The following is a 15,365-nucleotide window of genomic DNA, read 5'->3' as shown; positions in this document are numbered from 1 at the left end:
TCAGTACAGCCTTTGGCACCACCTCCCACAGCATCTCCTGCAGAAACTGGCTGCTCATGGCTGGGATGAGGGAACTGTTTGCTGGGTGAAAAACTGACTGATGACCCAGAGAGTGGTGGGGAATGGAACTAAATCCATGTGGGGCTGGTCACTAGTGGGATTCCCCAGGGCTGAATGTTGGAGCCGGTCCTGTTTGACATTGTTTTAATGATCTGGATAAGGGGATGGAGTGCACCCTCAGTAAATTTGTGGACAACACCAAGGTGGGTGTGATTGTGGATGTGCTGGAGAGCAGGAAGGCTCCGCAGAGGGATGTGGACAGGCTGGATTGACAAGGTCAAGAGTCAGATCCTGTCCTTGAGTCACAACAACCCCATGGAATGTTTCAGGCTGTGAGCAGAGTGGCTGGAGAGCTGCTCAGCAGGGAGGGACTTCGGGGTGCTGCTTGAGAGCAGCTGGGTATGAGCCAGAGTGTGCTCAGGTGGACAAGAAGGCCAAAGACATCCTGGCCAGTGTAAGGAATAATGTGGCCAGCAGGACTGGGGCAGGACTGTCCCTCTGCACTGGACACTGATGAGGCCGCACCTTCAGTGCTGTGTCCAGTTCTGGGCCCCTCACTGAAAAAAAGGACATTGAGGGCCTGGAGTGTGTCCAGAGAAGGGATCCGAGCTGGGGAAGGGTCTGGAAAACATGTTGGATGAGGAACTGGCGTTTTTCAGTCTGGAGAAGAGGAGGCTCAGGGAGGACCTTGTTGCTCCTCTACAAACACCCAAAAGGAGGTCTTAGTGAGGGGATTCTCCCTCTCTTCTGCCAAACCTATAGGGACAGAAAGAGGAAAGAGACTTGAATTGCATAGGTCGAGGTTCAGATTAAATATTAAATAAAACTTTTATTCACTGAAAGGAAGCTTAGGCAATGAAATAAGTAGCCCAGGGTGGTGATGGTATCTCCAAGTGCTCAGGTGGTGTTTGGATGTGGCACCTTGGAATACAATTTAGGGGTGATTATGGGGGTGCTGAATGACGGTTGGACTAGAAGATCTTGAAGGTCTCTTCCAACCTTGATGATCCTGTGATTCTCTGACCTGTCACCACTGCCTCCATGTTTCTGCTCCAAAAAAATCCTAGGGATGTTTTCTCAGTTGTGTCCCTCAGTGGGACCCATTTGCACTACAAGAAACTTTACAGTTTGAATCTCACTTTAACTTTCCTCAGAGCCTGATATTCAGGGACTCAGCACCAAACCCCCCAGAGGGCCATTAAATGCCCTGGGCTGTTGCTGTGCTGCTGAGCTGGGCCAGGCTCCTGGCACACAGGGAGCTCCTGGCAAGCGGGCAGCGCTGCAGAGAGACAGCTCTGCCCAGGAGCAGCTCCTGTGCACAGCCCAGCAGGGCTCAGGGCACTGCCAGGGCAGCTCAGGGACACCAGCAGGGCACAGACAGAGCTTAAAGGGGCTCAGCACTGGGAGGATGACTCAGAGCTCTTGGAGGAGAAATCTTTGCAGTGCTGGACACGGTGAGTCTGTGGGTGCAGGGCAATGTAGGGGCAGCTCCTGGAGGTATCTCCTAAAGCTGGCCCAGCCCCAGCTGATGGGATGTGTGAGGAGGGGGCTGTTGGGGGACACTTTGGAATACCTGTGGAGCCCGGGGCTGCAGCCAGGGGTGCCCAGGGCTGTGGTGCACAGCAGGGTCCTGCAGCCCAGGGTGCTGTGCTGGGGCAGGGACTCTGCTGCCTGCCAGGATCAGCTCTCAGCCAGCCTGGGGAGCTGCTCACAGGGCTGGGGAGAAGGGCTGTGGGGGAGCCATGCCTGAGAGCTGGGTCCTTATGTGAATAAGGTTCTCTGTGGTTTGAAGGTGCTCAGAGCTGGACAGCAGTGCAGGAGATTTCACAGGATATTTTTCAAGAAGCACAAAAAGGCAGAGGCTGCTTCAAAGGGAATTATCCTGTTCTTACCTTTTTTTTTGTGGGCTATCTGGCCCATAAAAAGTAGAAATTAATTTCTCATTTCAGGACGTGGCACTTCCATTTCAAATCGTTTACACCTACTGATGAATAAACCTGGGAGGATTAGAAATCTGCCAGGTACACACATCATCAGTGCTGCTTTTCCATTCTCCTCAGGGTTGCTTTGACATTGCCAGCAGATCCTGCACAGGCAGAGCTGTCCCTGGGCAGTGCCCTGTGCTGGGAGGGCTCTGCAGGGCAGAGCTGAGCACCCAGGGCTGGGATGGGCTCTGGGAGCACTGCCAGGGAAGCAGCTGCTGGCAGGGACAGCTCCAGGCAGTAGAGCCCTGGACAGGGAGTGAGAGGGAGCTGCTGCTGAAATGCTGTGGCAGGGGGGCTAGAGCAGCTCTGGGCCATTCCTGCTCTGCAGATTTCTGCCGAGAACAAGCCACTGATCTCATCCACCACCCAGCAGAGTCCTTCCCTTTGGTCATCTGATTGTCTCTGTAGGGTCTCCATAGGAGTGTGGAGGAATTTCTCTATATTCCCTTCCTCTTCATGCTACCTTTGCTCCCTGCTCAGGTGGGAGCTCTGGGCAATGGGTCTCCTGGACTCTCCAGTCAGGATGTAACATCTTTAGGACATTCAGTTCTTTCCCTGGATGATCCTGTTGTCCTGCAGGATGCCTTCCTGAGGGGCAGAGCTGTGCCATTGCAGCCCTGTGTCCCCCACAGCCCCTCAGCACTGAGGCCATGACAGTGGGGCTGCAAGGTGTGTGCAGGCAGCTGCAATGAGCCCTCTGTGCCCCTGCTGGGAGGGGAGAGCTGAGATATCTCTCTTCTGTAGGATGAGACAGGATGAGGAGTTTGAAGATGTGCGCTTGGAAACTGGAGTCACCAGTTCTCAGCAGTGTCCAGTTTCTCCTCAGGGGAACCCCTGGGTGCCTTTGCCCTGCAGAACAGAGAGGTGACAGCCTTGGGCAGATGAGAGCAGGGCTGATGGATCTTGCCAAGCATTGAAGGAATGGATGATCTCTTTGACTCACAGGACACACAAGTTGTCTCTTAGATAGAAGTATAAATACCAAGGATTCCTGCCTTAAAACTTTCAGTACTTGTGTTGGAGCAAATAGAAGCAAACAAACAAAACTATACCCCCACAGCTCTGCTCTGCAATAGGGTGAAATGGGAGTGACAATGTTGAGAAGCTTTTTAGTACCATGGGTGGCTTAAAACTAACATCAGTCTCAGTTCCTATTTATCTTTTGTTGTAGGACAGAACTGAGTATACCAGAACATCAGCAGAGCTCCGTTTTCCCTGGAGCTTTCTGAGCCAGGCATCAACACAAGTCCTCAAATGGACCAGCTAAAGGGTTTTTGTGAAAAAGAAGAGGTGATTTGAGGGTGTTACATAAGGACTGGAAGAGTTTTTTTCTGAAACATGTACTGTGACTTGTTACTATATTTTTCTCCTTGGACAGATGCTATACTGAAGAGGAAGCTCATGCTCAACAGCAGCTCCATCAGCCAGTTCCTCCTCCTGCCATTGGCAGACACGCGGCAGCTGCAGCTCCTGCACTTGTGGCTCTTCCTGGGCATCTCCCTGGCTGCCCTCCTGGGCAACGGCCTCATCATCAGCGCCGTAGCCTGCGACCACCACCTGCACACTCCCATGCACTTCTTCCTGCTCAACCTGTCCCTCACAGACCTGGGCTGCATCTGCACCACTGTCCCCAAAGCCATGCACAACTCCCTCTGGGACACTACAACCATCTCCTACACAGGATGTGCTGCACAGCTCTTCTTCCTTATTTTCTTCATTGGAGCAGAGTTTTGCCTCCTCACCATCATGTGCTACGACCGCTACGTTGCCATCTGCAAACCCCTGCACTACGGGACCCTCCTGGGCAGCAGAGCTTGTGCCCACATGGCAGCAGCTGCCTGGGCCAGTGGCTTTCTCCATGCTCTGCTGCACACAGCCAATACATTTTCCCTGCCCCTGTGCCAGGGCAATGCCCTGGGCCAGTTCTTCTGTGAAGTGCCCCAGATCCTCAAGCTCTCCTGCTCACATTCCTACCTCAGGGAAATTGGACTCATTGTGGTTAGTGCCTGTTTAGCTTTTGGTTGTTTCATTTTCATGGTTTTCTCCTATGTGCAGATCTTCAGGGTTGTGCTGAGGATCCCCTCTGAGCAGGGACGGCACAAAGCCTTTTCCATGTGCCTCCCTCACCTGGCCGTGGTCTCCCTGTTTATCAGCACTTCCATGTTTTCCTACTTGAAGCCTCCCTCCATCTCGTCCCCATCCCTGGATCTGGCACTGTCAGTTCTGTACTCGGTGGTGCCTCCAGCACTGAACCCCCTCATCTACAGCCTGAGGAACCAGGAACTCAAGGTTGCTGTGAGGAAAATGATGACTGGGTGCTTTTCAGTAACAATAACCTGTCTGTTTTCTGCTCTATAGAGTTCATAGTGTAACTCATTAGAAGCCCAGCATGCCTTCTCAGGTTTCTGGTGATGGTCAATTGTCTCTTCTTGTCAGGATGTTGTGCACAATAAATTTTTTTATTAATTTCTTTTGTCATTCTTTGTTTTCCTGCGTGACCCAGAATCTCTGTAAATGAGGAATTGTGCTCTCTTTATATTCAAAGAAAATAAATTATCCTGAACTGTTCTTGTTCATCTGTGATCCTATCTGTGGGACCTTCATAAAGATGCAGGGCAATTTCATATGTGCAGAGGAGAAGGGGAAAGAGTCCAGCACAGCAGCACTGCTGGGGACCAGCAGGACTTTTTAGAGTTGCTCCCTTTCCACTTCCACACTCTCCTTCTAAGACCCCATGTTGGTGTAAGATCTGAGTGCTCTGCCAGTTTGGTCGGGCTGTTTCTGTGTGGTGATGCCCAAAGGGGCACAAAGAAACTGCTTAGAGACAGAGTTTTAATCTTTCAGCAGCAAGGTATTTATTGAAGCAACGTTGGGGAACCGTGTGATTCTCGTCGGACAACAGAGTTCCAAAGTCAGCAGTGTGAAGCCAGAGTATTTATACAGTTTCTGTGAGAGATTACATCATTTTTACATGCATATTGATGTTATTGCAACACTTGGTTATAATATATAGAGCAGGCAGAGTCCAGGCGGAGTCAGGGGTGGAGTCGTTGTTTTGAGGAATATTATGGTGGGAGTTCCTGTTACCTCATCTGGTAGGGGTCTCATTTCACCTCCTCATCCTCGGTGAACTTTTCAACTTCTACTGAATTTTGCTGATTTTAATATAGATCGTGCCAAAATGCTGTGTTTGAAATTTCTTATCTCTTCCTGCAGGTCACCATGTCCTGTGCTCGGGCTGTGCTTCTCCCTTACATGTTATTGCCTGCATATTTCGTATTGATTTGGACGGACCTCAAGACCACATTTGGATGGCTCCCAAACCTGGTTTCTATCCAGCTATATTTCCTGTGGCTGGCTTCAGAGACTGTTTTGTGTTAATTCTTTGGGTCCTGTGCTTGCTCTGCTTCAGTGGGAGTGCTGTGACTGCCAGCAGACAATGGGCATTTCTGTGGCAGAGTTGGCCTCAAACAGCAATTCCATCATGAAAAGGGATCTCCTCAGCACAGTGCCTGCAGGTTGTGGTCTTCTTCTAAAGTCACTCTGAAGAACATGCACAGAGAATGGACTCTTAAAGAGGCTCCTTTTTTGGCTTGCTCTCCAGGGGCTCAGTGTGATGAGATCAGGGGCTCAGGGTGGCCTTCGAGAAAATTAGATCTGCTTTTGCTTGTTGATGGCCAGAGCCCAAGCAGATGGAGAATGATCTGGGATTAACATTCCTGGGTCTCTGTAGCTTGTGACAGGAATGATGGCAGGAGAGTGTTTTATTGAAGAGACCTGGGAACAGCCAGGAGAACTCAAAGGACCTGCAGGGACAGTTTGTGCCAAGGAGTCAGCAGGAAATTCAGCCCAGTGAGCACAGGCCTGTCAAGTGTGGGGTCACTCCATGATTATATTCTATATCTGGGTGTAAACTGAAAAACAAGAGCTCTGCAGATCCAGGGGACACATCAGGTACAGGGAAAGGAGTCTAAGAGACCTGTTTTACCCTCAGTGAAACTCCACCTTTGGATCCAGTGCAGCCCCCAGACCCACCTCCCAGCACTGGAACAAGGCAGGGCCCCTCTGAGCACCCTCCATGGCCACACAAGAGCTTGTGTGGCAGGGGGTCAGAGGCAGGGACCACCATCAGCTGGCTCTGCCTCCCAGCCTTACCAGCACAGCCCAGCAGAGCCCCCCCATGACCCCGGGCACCACAGTCCCTGTGCCCTGCAGAGCAGCACCCCCAGCTCAGGGGCTGTGGGGAGCACGGGGAGGGGCTGCAGGAATGGCTGGTCAGGCCAGCCCAGACGTGTTCCCCTGGGGAAAGGCTCTGTGGGGAGATGGGATGTGCCAGGAGAAGAGCAGGACAGGCTGTGGGTGCCCATGAGGGTGGAAAGAGAAACACTTTGCTGTGGGTCCCAGCTTTGGGAAGGCTGCCCTGTCCCTTGAGCTGCCTGAGGAGCTGCTGGGTCAATTCTCTCACTCTCCCCTGGGGAGCAAGTTTGGCTCTGGGGTCTGTGAAAGTCCTGGGGTGGGGAATTAAAGTAAACAATAAATAAACCACAGAGGAACTGGATCACTGTGATCGAGTGAATGCCCATTTATTACACACTAGACCTTCTCCGGGGACAATCCCTTGTCATGGGGGAGAAGCTTGCATGCCCTCATGAGGTTGAGAGCGATGCTGGCGGTGGTTTGTGCCGCCGGTAGGGTCTCCCATGCCAGATAGGTCTCAGCTGAAGGGTCAGACAAAGTGTGTCCACGGGCAGGATGGGCTCGCCAGCCGTCTGGCAACCATCCTAGGAGAAGAACAACTCCAACCCCAAACCCAGGCAGATGGAGCTCGCTTAGCCCTGTAAGGCCATCCATTTAGAGAAGGATACTCTAACCAAACCTACGTCCTGAGGTATTCGCTCTCACCGTCCAAGCTCGCTAGGCCGTGGCAGATGAACCTCAGGAGTAAAGGGTGGGGCCAGTTCTGCGCACGCTGTGCCTCACCTAAAAAATCCATTGCGCAGGCCTGAAGGGTTCACCCACATTGCAAAGCCCTGTAGCGACAGGTGAGGGTCGAAATGGCAGGTGATAGGAAGCAGCTGGAAGCCGCAGACCCAACCCTGCATGCAGGTGGTTCAGGATATGGGTCATTAGAGACTGATCCCAGAGATGACAGTCTCTTGCGGCAGCATCCTGAATGACCAAGCAGCCTTTTCTAGGGACAGCACTGCTTGCTCCACACGGAGAGGGGCCTAGCAAAGGTGGCCTAACCAAAGCTCATCTCCACACCCGGTTGGATAATCGCGGCCAACCGGCATCTTCCATGCGGTCAAACAAAAACAAAGAGATTTCAAAGGCAGACACCTGCCTGCAAAGGTGTGCTCAAACTAACACTCGCAAGTTGGAATATGGCGATGCACTCTCTGAGCCCTTTCCAATAACCAAAGGTGTCAACTGACGATGCCGCCCTCGTTGCTGACACAGAAGCAGCTCTGCAGAGCTTAACATCCTGCTTTGCAGAGGCTGCTGAGTTTTTGGGCTGAAAGTCTGCCTGAAGAAGACAGAAGTTCTCTACCAACCTGCACCTCAAGAAGTCTTCCATCATCCTCACATCACCATAGGCAATTCAGAGCTTAAGTCAGTCCAGCAGTTCATCTACCTGGGAAGTATCATTTCCTCAGATGGTAAGATCGACAAAGAGACAGACAACAGGCCAGCAATGGCTTACAGAGCCTTCGGAAAACTCCATAAAAGAGTCTGGTCCAATAAACACCTGAAGAAAAGTACAAAGATCAGTGTCTACAGAGCCATTGTACTGTCTACTCTTTTCTATGGGTGTGAATCCTGGGTCATCTACCGCCACCACCTGCAGCTCCTCGAACGCTTCCATCAGCGCTGCCTCCGTTCAATCCTAAACATCCACTGGTCTGATTACGTGACCAGTGTGTCTGTTCTGAACAGGCAGGGGTCACCAGTATGGAGGCCATGCTGCTGAGAACGCAGCTGTGCTGGGCAGGGCACGTCTCCAGGATGGAGGATCACCCACTGCCGCCTGAAGATTGTGCTCTATGGAGAACTCGCCACCGGCTGCTGCAAGAGAGGAGCCCCGAAGAGGAGATACAAGGACTGCCTGAAACAACAGCTCAGCCTTGGCCATATTGACTGCCCCAATGGTCCACTGTGGCCTCCAATCGGGATTCATGGAGACACACCATTCACGACGCTGCTGCTTCCTTTGAGAATGCACAGAGAGTCAGACTTGAGGAGAAAAGACAACGCAGACAGAACCGTTCCTTGCCAAGGTCACCTGGGGAGACGTTCCCCTGTGCCTTTTGTGACCGGACCTGCCTATCCCGTATCGGCCTTTTTAGCCACCAGTACACTTACAGCAAGCGTGGGTAGTGCCCTTCCCAAATCTTCGTTTGCGAAGCCTGGCCATGACTATGATGATGATGATGATGATGATGATGATGATGATGATGATGGGGGCTTCACTCAGCTCCCCATCACCACCTTCCAGCCCTGGGACCTGGGTATCCTGAGGACAACTGCATTTGGTGTTAAAAGACTGAGACAAGAAAGGCATTAATTCCCTCAGCCTTTTCCTCCTGCCCTGACCCTGCGCTGCCTCTGCATCCAGCAAAGGATGGAGACTCTCCTGAGCCCTCCTTTTGCTGCCCATGGATTCAGAGACACATTTTTTTGCTGTCTTTTAACTGCAGTGGCCAAATTCAGTTCCAGTTTGTCTTTGGCCCTTCACATTTCCCCCCTCCATAACTTCACCATATCCTTGTAGTTCCCCCAAGTTTTCTGCCCCTCTTTCCAGAGGTGACACACTCTCCTTTTTTCCTGACATCCAGCCCCATGGTCTGTGTTTCACCAGGCCATACTTTTTGCCCCCTGGCTTGTGTCAGGCCACAGAGGCACAGCTCCTGGAGCTTTGAGATTTCCTTCTTAAAACACCTGCATCCATCCTGCACTCCTTTCTCCTTCAGAACTGACTTCCAAGGGACTCCATCCATCAGTTTCCCAAACTGGCCAAAGTCTGTCAGCTGTCAGTCCAAGGTGTCAGTTCTGCTGGTGCCCCTCCTTCCTTCACCCACAATGGAAATCCCCATTATTTCATGGTCTCTGTGCCCAAGACAGCCCTGACCACCACATCACCCACCAGCCACAGAATCACAGAATGCTTTGAGTCATAAGGGACCTTAAAGAGGATCTCGTTCCAACCCCAGGGGCAGGAACAACTTTGACTAGACCAGGTTGCTCAGAGCCACATTCTACTTGGCCTTGAACAACTTCCAAGGATGGAGCAGCCAGAACTTTCCAGAACAACCTTTGCGAGGACCTCACCACTTTTACAGTAAAGAATTTCTTGCCAATATCTCATCTAACCCTTCCCTCTATCAGTGTGAAGCCATTGTCCCTTGTCCTGTTATTCCAGGCCCTTGTAAAGTCTCTCTCCATCTTTCTTGTTGGCTCCGTTCAGGTCCTGGAAAACCACAATTAGGTCACCCCAAGGCCTTCCCTTCTCCAGACTCAACAATCCCAATTCTCTCAGCCTTCCCTCATGGCAGAGCTGCTCCATCCCTCTGATCATCTTGGTGGTCTCCTCTGGACTGACTCCAACAGCTCCATGTCCTTGCTGTGCTGAGAGCCCAGGGCTGGAGGCAGCTCTGCAGGAGGGGCAACATCCAACCAGGTGTGTTCCAGCAAGGACAGTGTGGAACCTCCGGGAACCAAAGGGACACTGTGACAGCATAGAACCTCCTGGAACTCAAGGGATATTATGAGACAACAGAACCTCATGGAATCATAGGGCAATCGTGACAAATGGGGCCTCATGTATCCAGAGGAAAACTGAGATATTTTGGAACCTCCAGGAATGAAGGGGCCTTTGTGACATTGCAGAGAGTTATGGAGCCCAAACTACCCTGGGGCCGCTGCTGAACACCATGGAATCAAAAGTCCATTGTGATACTGCAGGGATTAATGGAACTGAAAGAACCCTGGGAGACTGGAACCTCCTGCAATCAAGAGGCCATTTTGACACTGAAGAGCCTTATGGAGTCAAAGGGACCCTGGGGCACTGTGGAACCTCATGGAACTAAGAGGCCTTTGTGACTTGTGGGGACTCCTGGAACCAAAGGAACCTCAGATCATTTTTGAACCTCATAATATCAAGGGGCCATTGTGACACTGCAGAGCCTTATGGACCATGGCAGGATGTTCTGCCCTGATCAGGCCCAGAATCCACTCAGAGAATGCAAACAATGCAGGCTCTCTGGGCTGAGTTACTGCTGGCACCAAGGGGCTGATTTGGTGTTGAATTCTGCTAAAACCAGCCTGGTTCACCAAACTGCAAATGCCCATCCTGCTTTTTGGAACAGGATCTGACAGAGAAGTTGCTCACTGGCCAGGAAACATGTGACCAGCAATCCCTGACAGTGTAACTATAAAAGCTCAGTCCAACTTCCATATGGCAGATCCTTCCACAGACTGCCTTGAAGCATGTGGAGCTTCTCCCATGAAGCAGGGATGGCTCTTCATGGTCACTGCCCAGGGATTAAGAGAAGGCGAGAGATCTGCCCTCTTTATTTGTGTGAGAGTTACATCAGTCCCTTTTAAATGATTGATTCTTTTTGCTGCTTTTGATCAACTGCATTAAAATAATTGTTTTGACACAGTGCACTGCACTATTTTATGCTATAATATACTCTACTAGGAGGCTTTTAGCTCTTCCACAGTGTATTAAATATTTAAGAAAATATCTGTTCACTTGTCTACTTTTCTGTCTGCTCATTTATCATAATATATAATGCAATTTATATAAGTAGATCTCATTTGCCATCATTAAAACTTCTGAGGAAAAGTGATTCAATCACCCCTCTAGAATTCCTTAAATGACCCCTTGATTCCATGAAGTTCCACGGAGTGACAATGAATCCATTGTATCAATAAGACTCTGCAGTGTCACACTGGGCCGTTCATTCCATGAGGTACCACAGTGTCCCAGTGGTGGTGTCAGAGATGGTGGAGCTTTTCTTTTTGTGGTCAGAAATAGAATGAGAAAGAAATAATGTCACCAATGGCATCTGGGAAGGTCCAGACTGGACATGTGAAGAAAGAAATTTCTCTTCAAGACAAGTGCTCTGATACAAAGCATCACCAAGAAGGAGTCTGGATCAGCCCAAGGCTTTGTGTGCCAAGGCAGAGCCAGGGAGGAGGGAGAGATGTCAGTGCAGGAAGGGGCCAGCGAGGTGGGGCAGCCGGGGGATGCCGACAGCCTGCAGGGAAAGGGGCAGGGCATGGACACCGTAGGACAGCCTGGGCTGGAGAGGAGACAGGGATGTGCAGAAGCTGAAAGACCCCAAGAGAGCCAACTTGTGCAGGCCTTTGGCCATGGCTGCTGTGTGTGCCCCTGATGGCATGAGGAGACAAGTGAGCCTTGCAGTCCTGGGGCCTCATTGCCTCCTTGTCCCTGCTCAGCAGCCTGGGAGGTGCCACCCCATCCTCCTGCCCCTGGTTTTTCCCATGCCACACCCCGGTATCCAAGGAAGAGCCCCGAGGAATGAGGGAGAGACAGGATCTCCCTTCCCAGGGCTGGGACCTTTGAGTTAATGAAAGGCTTCTTACTTTCCTCAGCATCAGAGTGACCTTTCTTTCCTAGTCCATATTTGTCATCATTGTCTGTGTTTTCTAACTGGAATCTGGGGACATTTTCTCAGTTATGTCCCTCAGAGGGACCCATTAACAACAAAAGAAACTTTAAAGTTTGATTCTGACTTTGCTTTCTCAAGAGGTTCCTGCACCTTTCCTCAGGGTCTGATGTTCAGGGACTCAGCACCAAACCCCCCAGAGGGCCATTAAATGCTCTGGGCTGTTGCTGTGCTGCTGAGCTGGGCCGGGCTCCTGGCACACAGGGAGCTCCTGGCAAGCGGGCAGCGCTGCAGAGAGACAGCTCTGCCCAGGAGCAGCTCCTGTGCACAGCCCAGCAGGGCTCAGGGCACTGCCTGCACACACCGAGGGCAGAAAAGCAGGGCAGAGAGAGGTTACACACAGTCTGGGGTGTGAGGAAATTTAAGAGGAAGATCCACAGAAGAGGAATCTTTCCAGGCTCTCACACGGTAAGTCTGCATGAAGGGCAATGTATGTGCAGTCTGTGGGAAGATCTCCCAATGCTGGCACATCCCACAGCCTGGGGGGTCTCTAATGTGGGATATCACAGCTTCTCTGGTGCTGAAGAGGAGGACGGGCTGCAAAGCAGGGACTCTCTGCTGCACCATCCCAGGGACAACCCAGCAGGGTTCCCTTCTCCCAGGGATGGCTGTAGGGTTTGAACCGCCACTGTGCCACCCAGGCTGTCCCAAACTGTCCTGCAGAGCAGGATCCTGCACCCCAGGGTGCTGTGCCAGGGCAGGAGCTCTGCCACCTGCCAGGGGCAGCTCTCAGCTGGCCCGAGGAGCTCCTTCAATGCTGGGGGAGAGGCTGTGGGTGGAAAGAGCAAACCCGGGCAGGGCAGGGCAGGGCAGGGCAGGGCAGGGCAGGGCAGGTTTGTTCAGCTATCAAGTGAGAGTTTCATAGGTGAGGACTGCTTACAGTACCAGAGTACTCTGGGATATTTTCCAGGGGATACTTCAAGGAGAACGTGAAAGGAGGGATTTCTATCCAGCTCTCAAGCCACATGCCTGGTGGTTTGTCATGCAGAGGGAACACTGAGGAGCTGCACAGGGGCTGAGAACTACCTGGCATTGTTGGTGTCTGGGAGGTGGCACAGATGGCTCAGGGTGACACTGCCCTGAGTGCCCACCTGGTTCTGCCCTGGCTTCTCCCAGCTGGACCCTCAGTGTGCATTTCCTTTTTCCTCAACTTCCTCATGTTGCTGGAGTTGTTTCCTCCTTCTCTCAGTCAGGTTCACTGGCAATGGGAGTTCAAGTTACAGTGTCAATCACTGATCCTGTGATCACCCTCAGGCAGGTGGGTGCCTGGGAATGAGACATTCCAATTTTCCTCTGACCTGTGGGGCTATTGGTAGTGAAGTTTGTGGGCCAGGAGAGTGAGGTATTTTTCCCAAAATCAGACCCCATCACTAGGACACTTGGCTCTTCTCTGAGATGTCTTTCCAAGCTGGGAGCTGCCCTCAAGAATGCAAATCACCCTCAACACAATTGTGTTATCTGAAATCCCCAGTGCAGAGGGGCAGAGATGCTGTGCCCATCCCAGGAAATCCTCTTGGATTGGTGAGATGAGCCACGTGTGTCTTTGAGACCTTGAGCCAGGCTGAGACATTGAGTGCTATCTGATAGATCTCTCTGCTCTCAACTGTGTCTGGTGGCCTTTCAAACAAAAATGGGAGTGTGATCACTCTCTGTCTGAGGAAGGTTCAAGTCCAGGGCAGCTGGAACAAGGCAGAGGGACAGAGCAACTCGCCTCACTCTGCACTAAGCCAGAGACAATCATCCTGCCTGTCAGGACCTGCTCTGCTCTCCCTGAGGGCAGCACACATGGTGAGGGGTTCGGACATCCAGGAAAACTCCACAGGGAAGATGAGGGGAGTCAGAAACAAAACACCAAAAAACTCTGAAACTGTCTTCTGAAATCCTGATTCTTCTCAGAAACTGGAAATGCAGATAGTGACAAGCAGTTTTGCTAGGAGCAGTTTCATCTGACACAGGTGAACACCCGGATGGGCCCTGCCCCCACCATGGCCATGACACCCCTGGAGCAGAGCAGGGCTGACCCTCACAGCCAGTGGGCAGAGGGGCTGCTCCTCATGGGAAATGTAGTGAGCACCAAGCAGGGCTCCAGCCATAGATCAGAAGAAGTTTCCTGAAATACGAAAAGTGATGGATGTGTGCAGGAGGGAGAGGGGTATTGGGAAATAATTTTGATTTATCTAAGAAATGTCTACCCTGACTTGCCACGGTTTAGCTCAAAGAAGCATGTTCTGACTTCTCCCTGTCTTTTCCCCCAAGAACAGGTCCTCGCACCAAGAAACAGCAAATGTCCAACAGCAGCTCCATCAGCCAGTTCCTCCTCCTGCCATTGGCAGACACGCGGCAGCTGCAGCTCCTGCACTTGTGGCTCTTCCTGGGCATCTCCCTGGCTGCCCTCCTGGGCAACGGCCTCATCATCAGCACCGTAGCCTGCGACCACCACCTGCACACCCCCAGGCACTTCTTCCTGCTCAACCTGTCCCTCACAGACCTGGGCTGCATCTGCACCACTGTCCCCAAAGCCATGCACAACTCTCTCTGGGACACCACAACCATCTCCTACACAGCATGTGCTGCACAGGTCTTTTTCTTTGTCTTCTTCGTCGTTACAGAGTTTTCCCTCCTCACCATCATGTGCTACGACCGCTACGTTGCCATCTGCAAACCCCTGCACTACGGGACCCTCCTGGGCAGCAGAGCTTGTGCCCACATGGCAGCAGCTGCCTGGGCCAGTGGCTTTCTCAATGCTCTGCTGCACACAGCCAATATATTTTCCCTGCCCCTGTGCCATGGCAATGCTCTGGGCCAGTTCTTCTGTGAAATCCCCCAGATCCTCAAGCTCTCCTGCTCACACTCCTACCTCAGGGAACTTGGGCTCCTTCTGGTTAGTGCCTGTCTAGCATCTGCGTGTTTCATTTTCATAGTTTTCTCCTATGTGCAGATCTTCAGGGCTGTGCTGAGGATCCCCTCTGAGCAGGGACGGCACAAAGTCTTTTCCATGTGCCTCCCTCACCTGGCCGTGGTCTCCCTGTTTGTCAGCAATGGCACATTTTCCTACCTGAAGCCTGACTCCATCTCGTCCCCATCCCTGGATTTGGCACTGTCAGTTCTGTACTCGGTGGTGCCTCCAGTACTGAACCCCCTCATCTACAGCCTGAGGAACCAGGAGCTCAAGGATGCCCTGAGGAAAATGATGACTGGATGCTTTTCAGCAGCAAGAACCTGCCAGTTTTCTTCTGCACAGTGTTCACAATAAAACTCATGACAGGCTCAGCTTGCCTTCCCAGGTTTGTCTTGGTGGTCAGTGGGTTCCTTTTGTCATAATGGTGTGCTCAATTAAATTATTCATCCTCTCATCTAATGAATTTTTTATTTTCATTAATTTTACTTTTTTAAATCTGTACCTGAGTAATTGTGCTATTTGTATTTTTAAACAAACTCTCTTGCAACAGCCCTGCCTAGCTGGTTAGGGGTTTTTGATTTGAGACTTTCAGGCACCTACTGGGCAGTTCCATGTGTGCAGAGATGGGCAAAAGAGTCCCAGCACAGCAGCACTGCCAGGGAGCACCAGCACTGGGCCTTTGCTGACCTGCTCTCTTTCCACTTGTACACTCTCCTGCAGAGCCCC

General features: G+C 51.7%; 1 protein-coding gene across 1 annotated transcript; it reads left to right on the top strand.

The window, feature by feature from the left end:
- Positions 1 to 224: 224 nt before the first annotated feature.
- On the top strand, positions 225 to 14,993 carry LOC139674697 (olfactory receptor 14J1-like). Its single transcript, XM_071561302.1, has 3 exons — positions 225 to 263; positions 4,101 to 4,340; positions 13,953 to 14,993. Exons 1-3 carry the CDS (start codon positions 225 to 227, stop codon positions 14,991 to 14,993), a joined length of 1,320 nt encoding a protein of 439 aa, XP_071417403.1.
- Positions 14,994 to 15,365: the final 372 nt, after the last annotated feature.

This window comes from Pithys albifrons, chromosome 7 (genome assembly GCF_047495875.1).
Source record: "Pithys albifrons albifrons isolate INPA30051 chromosome 7, PitAlb_v1, whole genome shotgun sequence".
Taxonomy (NCBI): Eukaryota; Metazoa; Chordata; class Aves; order Passeriformes; family Thamnophilidae; genus Pithys; species Pithys albifrons.
Note: the sequence above shows the minus strand (reverse complement) of the source record. Positions and strands in the feature narration are given on the sequence as shown.

What these genes read in the sequence shown, in the direction of transcription:
- LOC139674697 (XM_071561302.1), top strand. Translation starts at nt 225, where the DNA reads ATGGAGTGCACCCTCAGTAAATTTGTGGACAACACCAAG. An exon ending in AATTTGTGGACAACACCAAG is followed by an intron (nt 264 to 4,100) that starts GTGGGTGTGATT and finishes TCCTATGTGCAG; the next exon opens with ATCTTCAGGGTTGTGCTGAG. An exon ending in ACCAGGAACTCAAGGTTGCT is followed by an intron (nt 4,341 to 13,952) that starts GTGAGGAAAATG and finishes GCCACGGTTTAG; the next exon opens with CTCAAAGAAGCATGTTCTGA.